Genomic DNA, 22929 nt, shown 5'->3' on the forward strand with positions numbered 1-22929 from the left:
GGCGAGGAAAGGGATAATTGACCAGGGTTCTTGCCTTAGGTTGTATATGCAGAGTTTGCACAGCATCAGGTTCAGTTCTGGTGCCCTTATAAAGAGTCTGCTGCAGAGGCTCCTGATTGAGAAAGGGGCACCTGGGCAAGGTTATGGATTCCTGCTATTGCCTGTGAATCCAGCCCCATATGAGCCAACACCTTCAGCAGAGAAGGGGAGGAAATGTACAGCATGACTGTTGTCAGCATTCTTTACAACAAAATTCAGCAGTTGCATTGGCTGGCAAATCCTGCGTACTGAATGTTGCTAGCTTGACAGCTGCACCTGAGTTTTCCCTGGTGGCACTCTTGGAGCTTGAGTAGTCAGTTTTATAAATTTGTGCCTGCATTTCACAGTAACCAAACCTGCTCAACAGGATGAAGAAGTCCCTTCTGAATGCTTTCGTGAAGATTGCATAGAGAAATGGATTTGCACAAGAGTTGAGTGGATAAAACAATACTAGCAAAATTTTAGCATTAGTCACTGTAATGAAGGGTGACTTAAAAGCTGCTGAAATAGCAAAAAATGATATTGGAGCCATACACATAAAGTCTGTAAATATTAGTATAGCCATTCGTTTGGCAATCTTTGTATCACTATTTTTGGAAACAAAGTCAGGGTTTTTCACAGCTAAATATATTTTGATATAGCAGACACAAATTATAACAAAGGCAATAACATTCAGTACCAATAGGAATATAACATAAGCCTGGGAAACAGGAGTTTCTATATCCATGGGCAAACAGATGCTAACTTTCATGTAATTGCTGATTCCTACAAGTGGTAGTGTTGCGACACTAAGAGAGAATACCCAGCCTCCGAACATAATCAGTACAGCATGCCTTAAACGGAGCTTCCTGTCCATCTGCATGGCATGTGTAATTGTGTGCCATCTTTCAAAGGTAATCACCATCAGTGTGTACACAGAGAGCTCACTTGCAAAAACAGTAAAGAAGCCAGCACTGGCACACCCAGCTCCAGTCTGCCAGTCTATAGCGTAGTTGTAATATTGACTTTTGGTACTCAAATCAACGGACGCAATAAGTAGCAAATAGAGACCCATACAGAGATCGGCAAAAGCAAGATTGCACATGAGGAAACGTGGGACTGTAAGCTTATTCTGACTAATCACCAAAACAATAAAAACAACAAAGTTACCCACAATAGCAAGAATGTTAATGAACCATATAAGAACTCTTAGAATGTTGTATCCCATTATATCTTCACATGGATTGAAGGCATCTGGTTCTGGAGTACAGATGAGGTCTACCTTTGCATGGCAAAAGCCGTAATCAAAAGATACTGCATTTTCATATATTTCTTCTAAGTCTTCATATTCGTCATCAGGGTTATTTTCCAGAAAGTGTGAATAATTCTGTGAGGAAGGATATTTCTTCATTCCTGCAGAAATATTCTGTAAACTCTTCTGTCCAAATTGTGATGGTGGTAGACTAAGATGAAAATAGTCATTTCTGAAACTACAAGCAGATAAAGAGATGACCGTTTTTTAGTAGATGGGTACAAAAGGTAAATCCACAGTCTAACAGGTTTTGTGTTTCAAATAGTCATGTTATGGCAGTATTTCAAAACACCAACCAATTTCAGTTTCCTTCATCCATCACATTGTAAGTGCAATGTTATAAAAAGTTAACTTAAGGGATTGATAAATGGTAACGCCATAAATAGAGTAGAATGATACTTAGTTATTTATCAAAGGTGAAAAGGACCATAAAACACCGGCACTGCATTCAGCGTCTGACAAGTCCTTAAGCGGTTGGTGCCCACCACTTCCATTTAAAATGTTTGTATTAAAGAATGGTCACAACTAACAGCCACCATTGTGGAGGGATTTTCCTCAACAGGCAGACTGCAGATGAAGTTGTAACCAAGTATCCTCTATAAATGGCTCCAACGCCACAACACACTGGAAAGGCATTAATTTCCTGTACACCATAGCATCCAAACTGACACAAGAGAACCGGCGTTAGTTAGCAATAAATGCATCTTTTAAAAAGGAGAACTGACACACAAGTCTATACACAACAAAAAAAAATCATTCCACGGACTGGTGATGCCATAGCTAAGTGGTTCCATATTTGTCTGTAGCATAGTCTCTGCACCTCAAATAATTCCGAATATGTAAGATGCTTTGAGATGGGACTTTTTTCACTGGACCGTAGAAGGTTGAGAGGTGACCTTATAGAAATTTATAAAATAACGAGGGGTATAGATAGAATTAATAGAAGTTGTCTTTTCACTAGATTGGGGGATGTCAAAAGTAGGGGGCACATTTTCAAGGTGAGAGGACAGAGATTTAAAAAAGACGTGAGGGGTAAATTTTTTACACAGAGGTGGTTTGTGTGTGGAATGAACTCCAGAGGAAGAGGTGGTACAATTACAATGTCTAAAAGACGTTTGGATAAGTATGTGAATAGTAAATGTTTGGAGGGATATAGGCCACGAGCACGCAGCTGGCACTACATTAGTTTGGGATTACAATCAGCTTGAAACATTGGAGTGAAGTGTCAGTTTCTGTGCTGCATGACTCTATGCCTCTACGTGATAATACATAAATGCAATTTTTAATGAAATAAAACTGTTCAGTATTAAATTGCCCAATTGATACAGTGTTGACTACATCAGCAACAACTATATTTTCCCTATATAACTTCTGAACTTCTACGTCTTCAAGCTAAAGTTTTGTTTTTATTTACAAGAAATTAATTATTTCAGTTTTTCAGGTTCTCAGTTCATGGAATATTCCTTTGTTGAAGGACTTAAAACTACTGTCACCCTTTTCTAGCCCCTCACTCTTATTTGCTGCCTGTCAGTCTCCTTTGACAAATCCTCATTCTGTTTTGCATACTTCTCACACCATTTTTCAACTCCCCCTTTCATGTTATACCGCTCTTCTTTCCTTGAAGTGCCTCCCTGCCTGTTACAGTCCCTCTCTCACTTTTGCAGCCTCATTTTCCCAGTTTGTAGCTCATCTCCTTCACTTTGCAGGTAGAATAGACATGAGGTTATCAGCAGCAAATGCAGAAGAGACCAACGCTATATCTGAAGGAGCAGTTATTCACAGATTCTGGCAGTTCTTCTCACAGGCTGACCTTTTCTCATTGGTAACCTCAATGATTTCATTTTCCTAGGCATTTTGGGAATTTATAAGGAGCAAATTTGCCTGCCATCCACATGTATTTTAAGCACTGGTATCAAACAATTACTTTTTACTTGTTTTTGTAACTTGGTTGTTCACATCAGCCATGTTAAAACTGTTAAACTAACGTGCATTAGCCACAGAAAAGCATTCCTTATTCACCATCATGACACTGCCTTTTTCCTTAGAAATTACACTTATAAATCTCTCCTGAGAATTTAGCACTAATCCTGAGCTACTGTGCACCCAAGTAAAATTCAACTGTCTATTCAAATTAATTTTATTTTAGAGGATCACATAGTATTGAGTGATGAGGAAGGTCAAATAGCCCATTATAATTCATTCCATGCAGAAAATCTCTACACTCACCAATTCTTCCAAATATTGGGAAGACAGAAACTTTTCTGATCCCAAGTGAACTTCCAACAATGTAGCCATGTCATCAAGAGTGCCTATTCCCAGCTTAGTAACGTTATTCCATTCCAACCTGCCTCAGCTCATCTATCACACAATCCTTACCCATGACTTTGTTACCTACACTCTTTAATATTCCATACTCTTCTGCTGGGCCTTCCATCTTCCATGTTTCATAAACTTGAGCTGAGTCTAAACCCCACTGCCTGTATACTATCTTGTACTAAGTGCTATGTCCTCACTGACCCACACTGGCTCCCAGTCCAGCATGGTCTCAATTTTAAAAGCTTCATCTGTTTTCAACTCTTCCTTGTCGTTGTCTTTTCCTATTTCACTCACCTCATTCAGACCTACAGAGCTCTGAGATGTCTGCCTCTTCTAAGTTTGGCCTCCTGTATGTGTCCTATTTTAAGAATTGACAATTAGCATATGCGGAACACCTTATTTAGGTTTATTCTTCAAGGGAGTTTGTTTCATTGTTAGCTGTAGCCCATACAATTTGCATACTTGATCAGTAGTGGGTCATTTAATTTTCTAGAAGTATTCTTGGTATTATTGTCTGTTATACTTTAGCTATAACCTAGTGGATGCTTATAGAGAAATGAAGGGAAGACCTAACTAGATATTTAGCTAAATAAAAATTTAATGCAACATTTTTGAAATACACTAAGCTGAACCCGGTTCTTATTGGTAGAATGTGAAACATGTGTAATGAAGTTGACAGAGGTTAAGATACAGTTTAAGTTGTTTCTGATCCTACAAAAAAAACGTTTGGAGAGCAAAAGTGGTTCAATTAATTATTTTATGTTTTGATGTTTGGAACCATACTTACTATATCTTATTCTGTTCATGGCTGGTGACAAAATCCTGATCTGCAGCTACTTTTCCTGTTGCAACTTCACATGACTTCGAAAAGTTGTATAAAAATATGGGCATGGAATTCTGTCTGAAGGGAAAGGAACAATCAACTGTATCCAAAACTGTTTGCTTTCCTCCCTGCCCTTTTCCTCACTGGAGGGCATCAAGTCTTTGGCAAAGGCCACATACTCTCAGCCATCCTACATACACACATACAAATCTTTACAGTGTATCTCAAGAAACCAGCCAGTAATTAATCTCAATCCTTTACTTGACCAAAATCCACTCATGGACTCATTTTGCAAAGATTACGGTACAGTGATAGGGAGTGAGTAGTTCATCAACATTGTGTCCTTGATCCTGTTTTGGGTGTGAATTTTATTGTCTTACTGTCTCTCCAGCTGAGATCAAGGCACTGACAATAAGGTTGGATCTTGGTAAAATCATGGTGTCAGTTATTTATCACTTAAAATCACAAGACCTCTGTGAGCTTACCAGGAATTATTTGTTCGGCTTTAGTTTAAGAAGGATGAATTTCTTTTACGTTGCATGTTAAACCTGCAGAACTGGAAAATGCTTATTGTCTACTGAATTTGTCCTATCATGGGCTCAACTTAACACTCTCAATGTTAAGAGGCACCCAACAGGTAAAATTCATTAAAAACATTTTGAAATTCATCTCTCATTGGTGATCAAGAAATCCTAATTGAACTGTAAGCCACACTCACAACAGGACATCTTAATTATCTTCCACTTTATTGTCTTGGAGGTTTTAAGTAGTATTTAATTGCTTCCTTGAGCGCTGTGTAACAACTTCTGCTATAAGTACTTTGGAAATTACAGTTAGTCTTTTGCTCTCGGGAAAATTTGTGTTTTTTAACTATATTTAAAGTTTTGAATATTTAAATGAAAAGAAAACAGTTGGAGATAGCTAACACATGAGTCAAAAGCCCTGCTTGATGAATCTAAGCTTCCTTTGAGGAGTTGACTAATATGGTGCATGAAGGAACCACACTTTACTTGGTGCATATGGACTTTCTGAAAGCCAATGACAATTTAAAACATGGGAAATTATTGGAGTACATAAAGGAGACAATTTTAACCTAATATGTCTGTCAGAAACTGATGGGATCTGGTCAGCCACCCACTATATAGCTCAATTTTATATTCCACTAGCTACAGGGGTGATATTTTTTAGGTGACTGACAGGATCACTTTATTTCCCATCAGCTTGGGTGGTTAACAGTACCCCTAAAACAGATATCTCTGTTGCCAATAGTATTTCACAATGGGGATCAGTTAGCTCAGTTGGCTGGATAGTTGGTTTGTGATGCAGAGAGATACTAACAGTGCAGATTCAATTCATGTACTAGCTGAGGTCACTATGAAGGCTCCATTTTCTCAAGTTCACTCCTTGGCTGAGGTGTGGTAATCCTCAGGTTAAACACACTACGAGTTGTTTCTCTCTCATAAGAGAGTGGGACTATGGAAACTTTACCTTTCATAATGGGCCATTTCCTTTACCAAAAGAAAGATTTGAAGGGCGGGAAAGAAGGCTATAATACACTAATGTTTGTATCTTGACAAATGAATATCTATGTTTGTACCAATGTGGCATGGATTTCAAATTCCATCAACAATTATTGACTTCATTCATGACTACTCTTGATTTGACAGTTTGCATTACTCTGTATCTACTTTACTCTGTACACTGAAGAACAGCTCATTTCTAATAATCATAACAACTTTAATAATTCTCTAGTGTGGAACACAGATTAGGAAGGTGACAGCATCACATGAACTTACCCATTTGATTTTTTCCAATTTTTGAATGCACAGCAGTGACTGGGATATGTCAAATTTGCTTCCATCAAATTAGCAAACTTTTCCAGTGATGGGAACCTTTTCAGTGAGTATGTGAAACGTGCAGTAAGCTTATGAATAAATTCCAATCCATAAGATGGAAAGTGCTCAAGTGCTGTTGAGGAAACATCCCTGTAATAAAACAAAATGTTTGTACATTTTTCTCTTTACTGATCAAATCACAGGTAATCTATGTTGGAACTGTTGAAAAAAAGACATGTTGCCTCAGACTCCAAGCTCTCAGTGGAAATTCCCTTTCCTTTACCTATATTTATTCATTATTGTCATTGCTGTGAATTTACCACTTATCCCACACTTCTTCCTTATATCTATAGTATGTTGAAATCAATACTTAATAAACTGTTTTGCACTTTAAACTGTTCTTTCTCCAAGTACTCAAGTTGCCTAAGGTCCTTAAAGTTTTTGAGAAGACTTGTAGCTAGGGTTGAGGATGGGGTTGTTGATTTGTTTGCTGAGCTAGTAGGTTGGTTTGCAGACATTAATGTCCCATAGTAGGTGACATCATCAGTGCACCTCCATTGAAGCATTGTTGGTCTGTCCTGCTTGTTATTTATGTGGTCTGGTTTGATGTGGTGGTTGGCCTCATTCCTGGTTCTGCTGCGTAGTGGTTGGCATATAGGGTCTATTTCCACATGTTTGTTGATAGAGTTCTGGGTTGAGTACCAGGCCTCTAGGAAATCCCATGTGTGTCTTTGGTTGGCTTGACCTTGGATGGTTACATTGCCCCAGTTGAATTGATGGCCTTCTTTGTCTGAGTGTATAGAAATGAGTGGAAGTTGGTTGTGTCTCTTAGTAGCTAGTTGGTGCTCAAGTACCCTGATAGCACGTTTTCTGCCGGTCTGTCCAACGTAGTGTTTGTGGCAGTTCTTACATGGGATTTTATATATAACGTTGGTCCGGTTAGTTGTGGGTATGGGATCCTTCGTTCTTGTCAATAGTTGTCGTAATGTAGTTGTGGTTTTGTGTGCTACCACAATTCCTAGTGGTTTCAGTACTCTGGTGGTCATCTCTGGTACATTCTTGATGTATGGCAGGGTGACTAGTGCACTCCTGTTGTTGTCCATTGAGTAAGTACTGGCAGACTACGCTTTGTAGGTAGCCGTTGTCCTTAAGGACGCTGCGGAGGTGTTTTTCTTTGGCTTTGCGCATCTCTTGGGTGCTGCAGTGTGTTAAGGCTCTTTTGAACAGAGTTCTGATGCAGCTCTGTTTGTGGGTGTTGGGGTGGTAGCTTTGTAGTTAAGTATTTGGTCCGTGTGGGCGGCCTTCCTGTATACACTGGTCTGGAGCTTACTGTTAGCCCTTCGTTCGACCATTATGTCCAGAAATGGGAGTCTGTTGTTGTTCTCCTCTTCCCTGGTGAATTTTATGCTGGTGAGGATGTTGGTGGGTTTCCTCCAGTTTTGTGCGCTTGATCACGACAAATGTGTCATCCACATGGCAGAGCTATAGTTTTTGCTGGATAGTTGGAAGGACTGTCCGTTCTAATCTTTGCATTCCTGATCATCAGTACTGAGCTCCAGACCAGCGGATACAGGAAGGCCGCCCATAAGGACCAAATACTTAACTACAACAGCAACCACCCCAATACCCACAAACAGAGCTGCATCAGAACTCTGATCAAAACAGCCATAACACACTGAGCACCCGAGAACTGCACAAAGCCGAAGAAGAACACCTCCGCAGCATCTTTAAAAACATCAGCTACCTACAAAGTGTAGTCCATCGGTATTTACTCAACAGCCAACAACAGGAAGACACAGCATGCCCGAATACACTAGTCACCCTGCCATACACTAAGAACGTATTAGAGGTGGCCACCAGACAACTCCAACCACTAGGAATTGTGGTTGCATACAAACCCACAGCTACACTGCGACAACTACTGACAAGAACAAAGGATCACATACCCATAACTAACAGGACCAACGTTGTATATAAAATCCCATGTAAAGACTGCCACAAACACTACATCGGACAGACCAGGAGAAAACTAGCTATCAGGGTACATGAGCACCAACCAGCTACCAAGAGACAGGACCAACTATCACTCGTTTCCATACACTTGGACAAACAAGTCCACAAATTCGACTGGGACGACGTAACCATCCTGGGACAAGTCAACTAAAGACACGCATGGGAATTCCCAGAGGCCCGGTACTCAACCCAGAACTCTAACAAACATGTGGAAATAGACCCCATATACTAACCACTATGAAGCAGAACTGGAAATGAGGCCAACCACCACATCAAACTGGACCACATAAATAACAAGCAGGACAGACCAACAACGCTTCATCGGAGGCGCACTGATGATGTCACCTAGTATGGGACAAAAATGTCTGCAAACCAACCTACTAGCTCGGCAGACAAATCAACAGCCCCCATTCCTAATGTCCTCCTAATTTTGTCTGTCTTTTCTTCACCCTATAACCCAGGGGTGTTAAATATTGTAGCTTAGTGTCACTGAACCACCACATTTTTCATCTTTCTTACTTTTCTCAACATTGTTAGTGACTTGCACTATTGACCATGGCTACGGGCCAAGTGCTGGAAAATACGATGAGAATAGATGCACGTTTGATGGCAGGCATGGACTCGATGGGTGAAAGAGCCTCTTTCTGTGCTATAAAAACACAATGAATCTATGACCATTGCCATTTATCCAGGTTTCTCAATAAAAAGAGAATTGCAGTTGATATATTACAATTGATGGATTAGCAACCAAGTCAATAAACATAACGTTGAGCAACAGTGTCAGTCTTAAGTACTCAAAAACACTGAAATATCTTTACTGCTGCAAAAAGTCAGAATTCAGAACAATTAACTTTTATTTGAAGTGGACAGCATGTCAGTCCAATGATCAAGTAAACAAGCAATAATCTTGTACTACAATCACATAAACAGCCATCTGGTCTCCTTTCTGACATTTGCTGAAACAGAGGAAATGTCTGCTCTTTTGGTTCTCGTAAATGATTTGATGCTATTCAGGGACACATTCAGAACACCTGAAAGGGATCATTTTCCAATCTATTAACTTGCTGAGTCAGAAATTCTGCTTGGCTGTCTTACATATTGTTGATGCATATTTACTGCCCGAACATAACCACTAACAGCAAATATAAAAACAGTAGCTCAGTCAACAAGCTTGTTTCCCATTCCAGTAGATCATGGTCTGTAATTCAACTCTACTTACTCTGCATTTGCACCATGACTCTTGATACATGCCTACCAAAATTCTATCAACCTGATCCCCTACCACCCCGACCCCCACAATCACCACTTTAGTCTTGGGAGTGTAGGTACATTATTAATGCTGTTAGGAAGGGAGTTCCACAATTTTGATTTGGTAAAGGTAAAGGAACAGCGATACAGTTCCGAGTAAGATTGTGTGTGGTTTGGAGGGGAACTTGCAGGTGGCGGTGTTAATTTGCATCTGCTGCCGTTGTCCTTCTAGACTGTAGCAGTTATGGGGTTGGATGGTACTGACAGAGGAGCCATGGTGAGTTGCTGAATTTCTGGATTTATGTTCTGGATTTTCCCATTCCTTGCATAATCATCAATTTGCACCATCTAGATTATGTAATGATTATACGTGTTCAATGGGATATTGACTAATGGCACTGTATATCACAGAAATAATTCAAATGGATTGGCAGAAAACAGCACTGTGCATGCAGAAATTCACTGAGGCAATATCTGGGGCAGGAATCTCATAGAAATATAAAAGATTTACATTGCAGAAGGAGGTTGGTTGGCCCATCTCATCAGCTGTGTGAAAAACAGTTAGCCAGCTCAATTGTTGGCCAAAGGAACACCCTTGGATATCAATGATTTTATTGATTCACAATGTCAGAGAGCAAACTAACTCTGTTGGTCAGTGATGCCTCATTCACTGGTCTATTGTCAAGAGCAGGTTATAATGATATCAATGGCAGGGTTTTGGATCTGATTTAATAATTTAAATCCAGCAACTGTAATATTTCATTAAGTTAGGGAGTGTATTTCCCATTTCCCACTTGGTATATGCACAATGATTTTTTTTCCTATTATTTATAAGTATATGCACAAGTGTAGAATCTCATTATGCTTTACCTGGTGCATGGCTACACATATATAATTTTAAAAACTGTAATCCTATTGGTTACATTGTATCATTTATCTATTATGAAGGGGTAATAGCAAAATCATAAGTGCTCAAATTTAACATTATCCTTTACCACAATTCATTAGAATTTCCTTCTGGTTGTCAGCTGCAGAGAGCAATAGGTGCTTATTTACATCTCTGGTTCCAGAGCGACCAGTCAAAAGAAATCCCTACCCATCAATCCACCTTTCAAAATGGCTGCCCGCGCTTTGAATTTTCAATCAGGGGAGATGCTAGCTTTGGAGTTGGACTGGGCAACCCTATCTCCAAAATATGTCAGGCAGAAAGTCTGTTTCGGGGATCTGGCCCTTTGTTTAAAGTTTAAAAATAAAAGTTAATACAGAAAACTGTCTCTCTTGCTCTTACATCATCACTCTCCAGGCCCAATGCGCGTTTTCTCAGCTTCGCGGTGGGTCCGGCCCGGGATTCCAATGGGAGGGTTCTGGTCCTCGAACCCAAAACCATGAAATGGATTAAGTGGACTTTGTCTTAAAATCTCTTTTTTAAAATTTCTTTTCTTTATTATATTATCATGGAAGGACTGTTATTCTGAACTTTTATTTCCTTATGTTTCTAATTTTTTACCATGATTTTGTATTTTTGAAGATCTGTAATGCTGGACGTTTTATTTCTTTAGTTTTCTAATTATTTTTTCTCTAAGAATTTGTACTCAAGAATCTGTACCTAGGTACCTTTGTACCTAAGACGGCGCCATAAGAGGTGACTTGTAAACTTTTCACTGTATTCAAATGTATTCATGTGACAATAAAGTTAATTCAGTTCAAAGCTAATTCAATTCCCCTGTACATACTCTCCATGGCTCTTGTATCCTTTAAACCAATTAGTGTCTTTGTACCCAACACCATAGCCCCTCATAACCCACGTGCCACCCTACATCCATATATCCATCCCTCATGACCACTCACCTCCACATTAATCTACTCAATCTCTCAGGGCACTTCCTACTTCATAAGCTTTCAATATGTCCCATGGCCCTTTATAGTTCCTATGTAAACTCAGTACCAACTCAAATCCTCTATCAACTGTGTTTTGCCTTTCCCTTTCCCTTTCCATGCCAACACATCCATTATCCAGCATGAGTATTAATCAGGCAGCACCATTACAGAAAATAAGGTCACAAGTCTATTGATGGTAGTGAAAAAAAAGTACACTCTCAATAAAGCAAATATCCAATTCATTGAAATTGCTTCAATTAATTCATTTCACTTAAGTTCTCAAAGACTCATAAAAATGAACACCACTTATGTTGACAAATGTTTGCTACATTTGCAATTTAGCAATTAGAGCTGCCTATCAATAGGCAGCCCAATGCGAAAATGGTAGTTTGGGAAATAAGTGATGCATCACGAATCCTGTAATAGTTTAATATGGACATGGTCTGTGAAGCAGCTAGCGGTGTTTTTCTTTTACTCCACACACTCATTTGGAAAACTTGGTATCTCCAAGAGTTCAGACGTATTTCATGTGCAAGCAAGCCTTTTCATAATCTCAAAATGTGCCTTATCTCCAAAACAAATCCTTTACCTCCAGCAAAGGTAGTCTGGGACCAGATCCAAAAGGTTATCTTGCCTTTCTAAAAAGATAAATTGTAAAAAAAATTCTTGTAGCTTTCATTCTCCCTCATACCCATGCACTCCCTATACACTCATGACAACCCATGCAACCTAATGCCTTCCACCCATTCTCATGCCTCCTCTACCAATATGTGTCCACTTCCACCATCAGTCTTTCCCCCTCCACCTACCATGTCAATTTATTGAATATCCACAAGTCCTCAGCACATAGGAGAAAAAACATAGTTCCATTATTTAATATAAGTTGTTGTGACTTACAATACGTCTGGTCCAATAGCTCCTCTAAAAGCATCATTGTGTATTGTCCTTAAATTTTTATTATCATTAAGTTCCCTGCAATAAAAAAAATTAGAATGTGTTAAATGTTCAAAGAAATAAAGAACATACTTCACAGAATCATGGAATTGTTATCACAGAAGGAGGCCATCTGGCGCACGCGGCTGCACCAGTTCAATTAACTAGTGCCGATCTTGTCATCATATCCCTTCACACCATTTCTATCCAAAGAATCAACCAATGCTCTCTTGAATGCCACAACTGAATCTGCCAACACATTTCCAGGCTGTGCATTCCATACCATAATTGCTCGCTTTCTGAAAAGAATTTTTTCTAATATCACCCTTGCTTCATTTTGCACATTACTTTAAATCTATGCTCTCTTGTTCTTTATTCCTTTTACGAGCAGTAACAGCATGTCTCTATCTACTGTATCCAGTCCACTCAATATTTGAAAACCTCTATCAAATTTCATCTCAGTCTTTTTCTATGCAAGGAGAACAGTCCCAACTTCTTCAATCTATCCTCATAATTCAAGTTTCTCGTTCCTGGAACCATTCTTGTAAATCACTTAGAGTCATAGAGGTTTACAGCGTGGAAACTGGCCCTTTGGCCCAATTTTTCCATACTGCCCAGTTTTCACAATTAAACAAGTCCCATTTGCCTGTGTTTGGTCTATATCTCTCCAAACCTATCCTATCCATGTACCAGTCTAAATGTTTCTTAAATGATGAAATTGTACTTGCGTCCACCACTACCTCTGGCAGTCCATTCTAGACACTCACCATCCTCTGTGTGAAAAAAATGCCCCTCTGGACCTTTTTGTATCTTTCCCCTCTCGGCTTAAATCTATAGCCTCTAGTTTTAGACTCCCCTACCATGGAGAAAAGCTGTTGGCTATCTACTTTATCTATGCCTCTCATGATTTTATACATCTCTAAAAGATCACCCCTCAGTCTCCTATGCTCCAGGGAAAAATATCCCAGCTAGCCAACTTCTTCTTATAATTCAAATCTTCCAGTCCAGGTAGCATCCTAGTAAATCTTTTCTGCACTCATTCTGCAATCCCTCCAATGCATTCATATATTTTCTACAATGCAGCATTGACAGTTGTACAAATATAAATTAATATGTCATTTAAATCATTTTCCTTATTTTGCCTTTAGTGCTGTAGCAAAAAAATCCACAAATCACTCAAGTCGTGTAATCCTCAAGACATAACACATGCATACATCATATACTTTGTGCAGTACATTAACATTGAATTTAACTTGCCAAGTGTGCTTTTTTTTTTGCTCAAGCGGGTGAGAGACGTTAATACAAAAGTTTGGGGAGAGTTGGGAGGCTGCAGGGGTATGGGAGATGTGTGAACCATAAAGGGGTGGGGAAGATGTGATTGCTGCAGTGAAGGTGGAGAGACGGGAAGGCCACAAGGGCTTGGCAAAGAGTGGAAAGTTGTAATAGGGTTTGGGGGAGACAGGGAGGCTGCAAGGATGGGGAAGAGAGACCGTAGGCTGCAAAGAACAAAGGATGGCTTCAAATTTGGTAATTATTGAGGATGTTCATGAATTCTTCTAATTCTGCTTATGTGTGAGCCCAAATACTCCATATCAAAATAAGTGCAGAAAATATTGTTACATAACTTTATCACCTTATAAGGGAATTAGTGGGAGTGAAAAAATAATCTCTGAAATCCAAATTGTTGCTCCTGAAAATCAAAAGATAGCCCTCAAGAGGACCCCTTGAAAAACACATTCTACCCTGAATGGAAGAGGGATGGATATCCGAATACTCTGGTTGCACAACGCATTCCCAGCTCAAAGGAATCCTGCAGGAAGCTGGACAATGGTGTCCGGTTATATGACTAGCTGTGGTAGCTACTCAATTAAGCCACATGTGAGTGTTATGTGGGTTCGTATTTAATAACATTTGTGGACTTGAGTCAAAATGAGATACCTGAATTCATTTCTTTTCAAGGTTACTGAAAAGACAGAAAAGAACTTTTTTTTTAAGAAAATACAGGGAATGTGTTGTAAACCACATGGTTCGAGATAATTGCTGGTCTTGGTTGCCTGAACTAACTTCAGGCAAAAGGCCTGTTTAAGTGACTGGATTTCATGGCTGTTTGGTTTGAACAATGTTTTGCAGTATTGGAGATAATTTTGGATATTTAGTTGAAAAAAATCCTTGTTGTGAATCCAGTTGTGAAACCTGATTGCACTCTCAATGAGTGTTAAGAAGAATCCTGTGTTTCCTGATCAAGCTGCATTTGCAAAGATCATGGGCACAAAGTTCACTGTGTTGGTGGCAGTTGTCTGCACATGCCAGGTCAACATTCATCATTGAAAGTTTCACACCTTATCTTCATTTTTCTCCTTCAAGAGCTAAGACTTATTGGCCAAAAGCGTTTATGTCTCAAAGAGAACCTCTGCAGGAATCTTTTCTTTCCTATTTTCCTGGTGTGAATGGGTATGGGTTTGTGTGTTTGTGTTTGGATTTATTTAGAGGGGTGAACATTTTTATGTTTGTATTACAAATTATCTATGTTAACCAATTCTGCATCTTCATTGCGTAAGTTTTGTTTTATAATAAATAAATAATTCTGTGTTTATTAAAGAAAGGCTAATATTAGAGAAAACATATGATTAACCATACCAGGAACTGGGTAAAACAATAAAATCTATATTATGACTTGTTGAGTACTCCACAATACCATTGTGCATTCTGTAGTCTTTCTCTCTCTATTTAAATAATATTCTGCTTTACTATTCTTCCCACCAAAGTGGCCAACCTCACATTTCCCACATTATCATCCATTTGCCCACTTAAATTTCCATAATCTTTTTGTATTCCTTTGTAGATTCTTTCAGTTCTCCTCACAACTTGCTTTCCTATCCATTTTTGTACTGTCAGCAAATTTGGCTACATTATACTATGTCGCTTCATTCACATCATTAATATAAATTATAAAAAATAAGACTCCAGCATTGATCCCTGCTGCACTCCATTCATTACAGATTGCCAACCTGAAGATGAACCATTTATTCGGGTCATCTGTTTCCTGACAGTTAGTTATTAAGATAAAATCTAAGGTTGTGAGAGTCCAACCAGAAGATATAGTTTCGCAAGAAGAAAGAATTTTGAAAAAGAATTACAATATAGTTCAGAACCCTGAGTTGGGGGAGGGAGGGTCATTTAGGAATTGGAAAAATTGGTTTATGATTCCAAATCACCATGCAAAGCTAAAAACCTCAAAACAGTCACTAAGGTAGCAGAATGGTCCAAGGGGACACGTTTTAACATGAATGAAAGCATTTTGTTGCCTGAGATCAAATTACTTCCTTAATTCTAGTCTTAATAATAGCTTGGTGGTTTTGAATTTGCCCTTGTGATTTTTTTTGTTCTAACGTCTGTTTTAAAATGGGTCATAACCCCTTGAGTTGCTTATCAGAAAATAGCAAGAATAAGAACTACTTATCATGTACATGTAGAGTACATTCTTTAAATTTATTCACAGCAAATTCTTTGGAGAAGAGGCAAAATAATCCTGAATTTTTAATTTCTTGAAAATGCAAGTGTGAAGGCATTTTTCAAGAGTTGAAGTTATCTCAAACGTGTGATTATTGTTTCCAGATGTAAGGCTGAAATAATAAATCAAGAAAGAATTTAGCTAAAAGACCCACTGTAGCTTGGCTAAAGATGCAGAATGATCTGACTGGATCAACAATATGCAGAAGAAGTTTTAAAACCTTTCTGTCAGGAAGACTGGCCACTACTTTTTTGTTACATTCCTTGACTGTTGAGCCTCTCTCTTTCAACTCAGAATCAAAAAGCTGGTTATTTCCACAATTTGTTAAAAAAAAATCGCAATGAAATATTGACTTATTTCAATATTGGGCTGCCGAGCCAAGTGTTCTGCCTGTCGATCCATTCTTGCACTGGCCCTTTTGGAAATTCTGGGTTCAGTCCTTTGCATGAACAGTGGCATAGCTGAATGCTGCTATTTTGTAAAATGACAGTACTGTGCTGGGATGATGGAGTTTGAAATTTAAAGTACATGTACAGCCTGAATGTCTGAAAATTTTGGCCCCAGCTGAGGAAGTTTTTAAAGTTTCCTGAAGCCTTCAACAGACATAAGCAGCCATTAGACTAAGCTTCTTCTGATCAGCTGACAGAGGACTAGTACAATAGTGACAGCTCAAATTGAATTGACCTTCCATCCCTCATATACTTCAGCTCAGCCAAAACTCTGACACCTGTATCCTAACTCACTGCAAGTGCCATTCACTCATAACCCCACTCAATTTTAAATTTCTCATCCTGTTTTCAAATCTTTCCATTACCTCACCTTTACCCACCTCTGTAACCTAGTCCAGCCTACTACGCTTGAGGCTCCTCTAATCCAGGCATTCTGCACAACCCCTGTAGTTTTGAAGTGCCAGACATGCCCTTAGCTGCTGAGGCCATATATTAGGAAATGCTATCCTAAATCTCTCCAACCCTCTATCTCAGTTCTCTTTAAGATGCTCACTTAAACCTTCTACATGAACCAAGATTGTGTTCATTTGTCCTACTACTTTGTGCTGTGGCTCAGTGTAAATTTTATTTTGTTACTGTTTCTATTAGTGCCTTGGAGAATTTTACCATGTTAAAGGTGAGTCCAGAACCAAGGGTCACAGATCAAGGGTAGGGGTAGGTCATTTAGGTCTGAGGACAATTTTTTTCACCCAGAGAGTGTTGAGCCTGTGGAATTCTCTGCCACAAAAAGCTGTTGAGGCCAAACAATGAAGCTTTCAAGAAAGAGTTTGATGTAGTTCTTAAGGCTAAAGGAAACAAATGGTATGAGAAGGAAACAGGAACAGGACACTGAGTTGGATGATCAGCCCTGATCATATTGAATAGCTGCGCAGATTGGAAGGGACAAATGACCTTCACCTACTCCTAGTTTCTGTGTTTCTATGAATTATTGATTGATGCAAATTTTTGTTAAATTAGATTCCAATTTCTCAGATGTAATCATCTCTGTGTTGTAGGTGTAGCAAAATTAGAAATGTGTTTCTAAAGAATGTTGATTTTTTAAAATGAATTTATAGATGCATCTATAAATTGAATCTCCATAATTTTGTTGTTCATTGCACAGAAATGAATCTTCACCCTCTCCTTGCCCCATGGTTTATAATTTTGCAGCATTCAGTGAACAGAGAACAACTTTGGGCTGGGTTACTACTAATTTGAAAAGTTTTCAAAGTTTCAATGCACTTTCCTCACAAACTAATAAGCATGAAATAGCCATCTCCAAGCATGTGTTTAAGTAGGTCATTGGATATCTTTATCTGCACTGTTTCAACTGATAAAGCTGCAATTGACCTAAAATATATTTCCTCGTGTCATCAATAAATTCCTTAAGTTCCCAATTTTTATTCTTTGACTTATAATGTGATGTTTTCATCGTAAAATACATTCAGAAAATGAGTAACTCTCGTACCAAAATCTGAGAGGTATTGTATTGCACTTGTGTCTTGCATTCTAGTTATCTGTGATTGAAAACCTTGGAGTTATCTTCTGGCTTGCAAACTACCTGCTTAGCATTCTGTTTTTCTGTACTGTCCTTCAAAGACGCCAAAGTGGAATTCTAAACGTGCAAAACAAATTACAACTATAGCGGTTTCTGGTTTAAATTGTTTTTAAAGGGCACTGACTGTGATAAAGCTATCCATATTCAATATTGTATAAAGTCAAGCAGTAATCCAAACGTACAACTTATCCAGCTTCGTTGCATTGAATGCATGGCTTTGCACATTTTCAAATCCATTTTTGTACAGCTTCCTGAAAAGACAAGGTTTAAGAATGCATTATTTTATGAATTATATATTAAGTGAAATGAAAGGCTTTAAAGATTTGGTGTTCTTGCTTGATTTCTGAGGAGGACATGGATAATTGCATTGATCACATGATAATTATCTTATTAATAACTTCACAGTAAATTGAAATATTTAAAATGAAATCTTGTAAGAGTAATTGTATGGCAACTATTTCATCCCACATTATTGCAAAGTATTCTCCAATTTGTTCCTTATGTTCAGTTTAAATCTTCTGCCACATCATTCATCGATTATTTTCTAAAAAGGGATTTCCTGATCAAGATACTTGTTCAAGTGAGATACATAATCATTTTGATAAATAGAATAGGAACCCAGAACAGTTTCAAGCATGTCAGAAGTATGTCACTGAAATCAGTCTATTTAACATTATTGATCTGCAGAAGAGCACTATAATTTACATGGGCTTGAGAGTTCTGGAAACAAATCTAGCCAGTGCTAGTGAACAAATGCACAAGGTGCACATGTATCCAGATTTATAGAAAATTCTGAAATAACACTTGTTTGTTCAAATTCCTAAGCTCTTCTTGAAGGTGCAAGGTTGTTTTCTTGTTAGAAAAGAAACATCCTTTATCTGTACTTGGAATATCACTGCAAAACTCATAGAACAGGAAGGATGCAAGATAAGCATCATGGCAAAGCTCAACAAAAATACCTAAGAATCCTTAAAACTTTTTTTTAAGAGCTGACTTTTTTTCAAAAAAATTGTTTTACAGGTTCTGCTTTTAGAATTAAAAACAAAGAAAATGAGCTTCAGAACCATAGTAAAAAAATGGATTGATTATTATTATTGTCACATGTACCGAGGTACAGTGAAAAATGTTGTCTTACGCACTTTACAGGCAGATCGTACTATACAAGTGCTTCACGGTAAAACCTGTTTTATTTGGAACAAGGAAAACACAAAAACAAAACACACTTAATCTAACTACTTGGAAATGTTTTACATAGTTTGAAGAATTCAGCTGTAGAAGAAGAAGGCCATTCAGCCTATTGTGCTATTGCCAGCTTTTTGAAAGAGCTTCCTGATTAGTCCGACTCCCCCATTCATTTCTGATGTCCCTGTAAATGTCTGACTTTTAGTATTATCCAATTCCCTTTTGCCAGCTTTATTATTGGATCTGCTTTCACCACCCTTTCATTTTGAACATCCCACATCATTAACACTTATTGCATAAAATGTTTTTCCTTATGTCATCTCTGGTTCTTTTGCCAACTCCCTTATAAAGAGTCAGTCCTCTGGTTACTGTCTCTTTTGCCACTGGAAACAGTTTCTCTTTATTCACTTTATCAAAATCACTCATGATTTTGACTTCCTGTATTAAACCTTCCCTTACCTTTCGCTGTTTCTCCGGTCTCTTTAAGTAACTGAAGTCTTTCATCCTTAGTATAAATGTAGTTAGTTTCTACTGCACAAACAGTATTTTCTGCCCAAAATAGCCATTATATTTCAGCTGGGCCTTACCAATATATTATAAATGTTTAGCATAATTACCATGTCTTTAAATACCATTAATTATATAGATTCTGTCTGCCTTCTCAATTTGTCCTGTCGCCTGCAAATACCTGTATACATTCACCTGCAGGTCTTTCTGTTCCTGCATCTTATTTAAAATTGTACTGATTTGTTAATATTGCCTCTCCTCAACCTTCCCAACAAAATGCATCACTTCACACTTGTCTCCATTAAATTTCATCTGCCATGTGTCTCTCTATCTCACTACTCTCCTACATCCTCCTGTTACTATCCTTCTCATTGTGTATTACTAATAGAGTCATAGAGTAATACAGCATGAAAACAGGCCCTTCGGCCCAAACTGGTACATGCTTACCATGGTGCCCACTCAGCTAGTTCCAATTGCCCTCATTTGGTCCATATCCTTCTAGACCCTTCTCATTCATGTACCTATCGAAATTTTTTTAGATGTTGCTATTATACCTGCCTCAAGCACTTTCTCTGGCAGCCCATTCCATTTACGGACCACTCTTTGCATGAAGAAGTTGCCCCTCAGGTCCTTCTTAAATCTATGCCCTCCAGTTTTCAATTCCCTATCCGTGGGAAAAAGACTATAGGGATTCATCCTACCTATGCCCTTCATGATTTTATACACCTCAATAAGGTCATACCTCATTCTCCTACATTCCAAGGAATAAAGTCCTATCCTGGCCAACCTCCCCCGATAACTCAGGCCTATTATTCCTGGCAACACCGTCCTTAATCTTCTATGCAAACTTTCCAGTTTAACTATGTCTTTGCTATAACAGGGTGACCAAAACTGTACACAATACTCCAAGTGCGGCCTTACCAACGACTTATACAACTGCAACAGAACATCCCAACTCCTATACTCAATGCCTCAACTGATGAAGGCCAGCATGCTAAATGCCTTCTTTACCATCCTGTCCATCTGTGATGCCGCTTTCAACAAAGTATGTACTTATACTAGTTCCCTCTGTTCCACAACACTCCTCAGGACCTTAGCATTTACTGCATAAGTCCTACCTTGGTTTGACTTTTCAAAAGGCAATGCGTCACACTTATCTGTATTGAATTGCATTTGCCAATCCTCAGCCCACTTCCCCATCTAATCAAGATCCCTTTGTAACTTTTGATAACCTTCTCACTATCAACGATACCTCTTAATTTTGTATCATCGCAAACTGACGAATCATGCCTTGAACATTCACATCCAGATTATTTATGTAAATAACAAATAACAAAGGTCCCAGCACTGACCCCTGTGGCATACGACTAATCTCAGGCCTCCAGTCCGAGAAACAACCTTCAACCATTACCCTCTGCTTTCTACCATTGAGCCAATTTTGAATCCAGTTAGCTAGCTCTCCCTGGATCCCATGTGACCTAACTTTCATGACTAGCCTGCCATGTAGGACTTCGTTGAAGGCCTTACTAAAGTCCATATAGACAACATTCACTGCCCTACCCTTGTCCATCCTCTTGGTTACCTCTTCAAAAAACTCTAAAAGATTTGTCAAACATAACTTCCCATGCACAAATCCATGCCAACCATCTCTAATCAGACCTTGACTATCTAAATGTTGGTTGATCCTGTCCCTCAGTATCCTCACCAATAACTTGCCTACCACTGATGTCAGGCTAGAAATAGGCTAAACTGTCAAACAATGTAAAGAATATCGACCCAAAATTTCTGATCCAGCGCACATTCCCTATTTCCAACCCAAATCAGACAAAAAGTTACCTGCTTACCTTCCTATGACATTTTTGGGTCTGATTTTCAAACTGGGATATCTAACAGATGCTGTGCTGCAAATAACGCAGGTGGCTTCAGAATGAATTTTCACAGAAACCTTAGTCCCTCTTAACATCACCAGATGTCATATCATGGTAAATATTCACTATTTAAAGGTCCCAAAACTGCTTTAAAAGCTATGGAGAGGAGCTAAGTGTGTAAATTAAATAGATGACAGTATAGTGTGTGGGCTGTCAGGTAGGTGAGATTTAGGGTGGCAGATGAGTGAGGGTAATGTGACAGGTAAGTAGTTGAGGTGGGCAAAGGAGGGTGGCAGCTAAAAGTGTGAGATGACATGGTGGGTAAGAATATTAGTAAGTTGGGTGTTGGGTTGTGGGGAGGGAAGATTAGATTGTGGAGGAAGGTTGGATGTCTGGGAGGTGGTCAGATGTTCAGAGGTGTTGCGGGCACAAATGTTGGAGGGAGTAATTGATAACTGTGTGGGGGGTACATCAGTGTCAGTGATTTGCATTTTAGGAATACAGTTTCTCAGGAGATTTAGCTGACCCTCTTCCCTTCTCACTGTCCAAGTGCAACATTAATTAAATAATTGTATTTCTTTTAATTTAGTAGATTGCATTCGCTGCTCACAATGTCTTGTGCTTTAGATTAGGGAGACCAAACACAGATAGGGTGATCATAAGCTCAAGGAATAACACCTTTTCCTTTGATTTGACAATCTTCACTCTTGTTGACTCAGCACTGAGTTCCACAACTTTAGATCATAAGTTGTTCTTCCATCTTGTTCTAGAGTCATAGAGTCATAGAGTCATACAGCACGGAAACAGACTCTTTGGTCCAACCAGTCCATGCCGAACATAATCCCAAACTAAACTAGTCCCACCTGCCTGCTCCTGGTCCATAATCCTCCAAACCTTTCCTATTCCATCCAAATGACTTTTAAATGTTGTATTTGTACCTGCAACCACCCCTTCAGCAGGAAGTTCATTCCACGTGAACCATCCCATGTGTAAAAAAATTGCCTCTTATGTCTTTTTTAAATCACTCTCCTCCCACCTTAAAAATGTATCCCCTAGTCTTGAAATTCCCCCTTTTAGGGAAAAGACAACTAAGATCAACTCTATCTATACCTCTCATTATTTTATAAACTTCTATCAGGTCACCTCTCAACCTCCTATGCTCCACTGAAAAAACTCCCAGCCTATCCAGCTTTTCCTTATCACTCAAACCTTCTATACGTGGCAATATCCTGGTAAATCTCTTCTGAACCCTCTCCAGCTTGATAATATCCTTCCTATAACTGGACAACCAGAACTGGACACAATATTCCAGAAGAGGCCTCACCAATGTCCTGCACAACTTCAACATAATGTCCCAACTCCTATACTCAAAGGGCAGAACCATGAAGGCAAGCGTGTCAAATGCCTTTTTAGCCATCCTGTCTATATGTTTCGCAAAC

General features: G+C 38.8%; 1 protein-coding gene across 1 annotated transcript in view; it reads right to left on the minus strand.

The window, feature by feature from the left end:
- Positions 1-232: 232 nt before the first annotated feature.
- LOC125484073 (lutropin-choriogonadotropic hormone receptor-like) overlaps positions 233-22929 on the minus strand; it is a 28717-nt gene continuing 6020 nt past the window's right edge. The window contains exons 2-9 of the mRNA XM_048601340.1: positions 18116-18184; positions 12341-12415; positions 6266-6454; positions 4850-4874; positions 3707-3712; positions 1774-1795; positions 1453-1481; positions 233-1300 (exon numbers count right to left, since the gene is read on the minus strand). Coding sequence (XP_048457297.1) covers positions 233-1300; positions 1453-1481; positions 1774-1795; positions 3707-3712; positions 4850-4874; positions 6266-6454; positions 12341-12415; positions 18116-18184 — 1483 coding nt within the window. The remainder of the gene's footprint in view (positions 1301-1452; positions 1482-1773; positions 1796-3706; positions 3713-4849; positions 4875-6265; positions 6455-12340; positions 12416-18115; positions 18185-22929) is intronic.

Source organism: Rhincodon typus, chromosome 9, assembly GCF_021869965.1.
Source record: "Rhincodon typus isolate 14 chromosome 9, sRhiTyp1.1, whole genome shotgun sequence".
NCBI lineage: Eukaryota > Metazoa > Chordata > Chondrichthyes > Orectolobiformes > Rhincodontidae > Rhincodon > Rhincodon typus.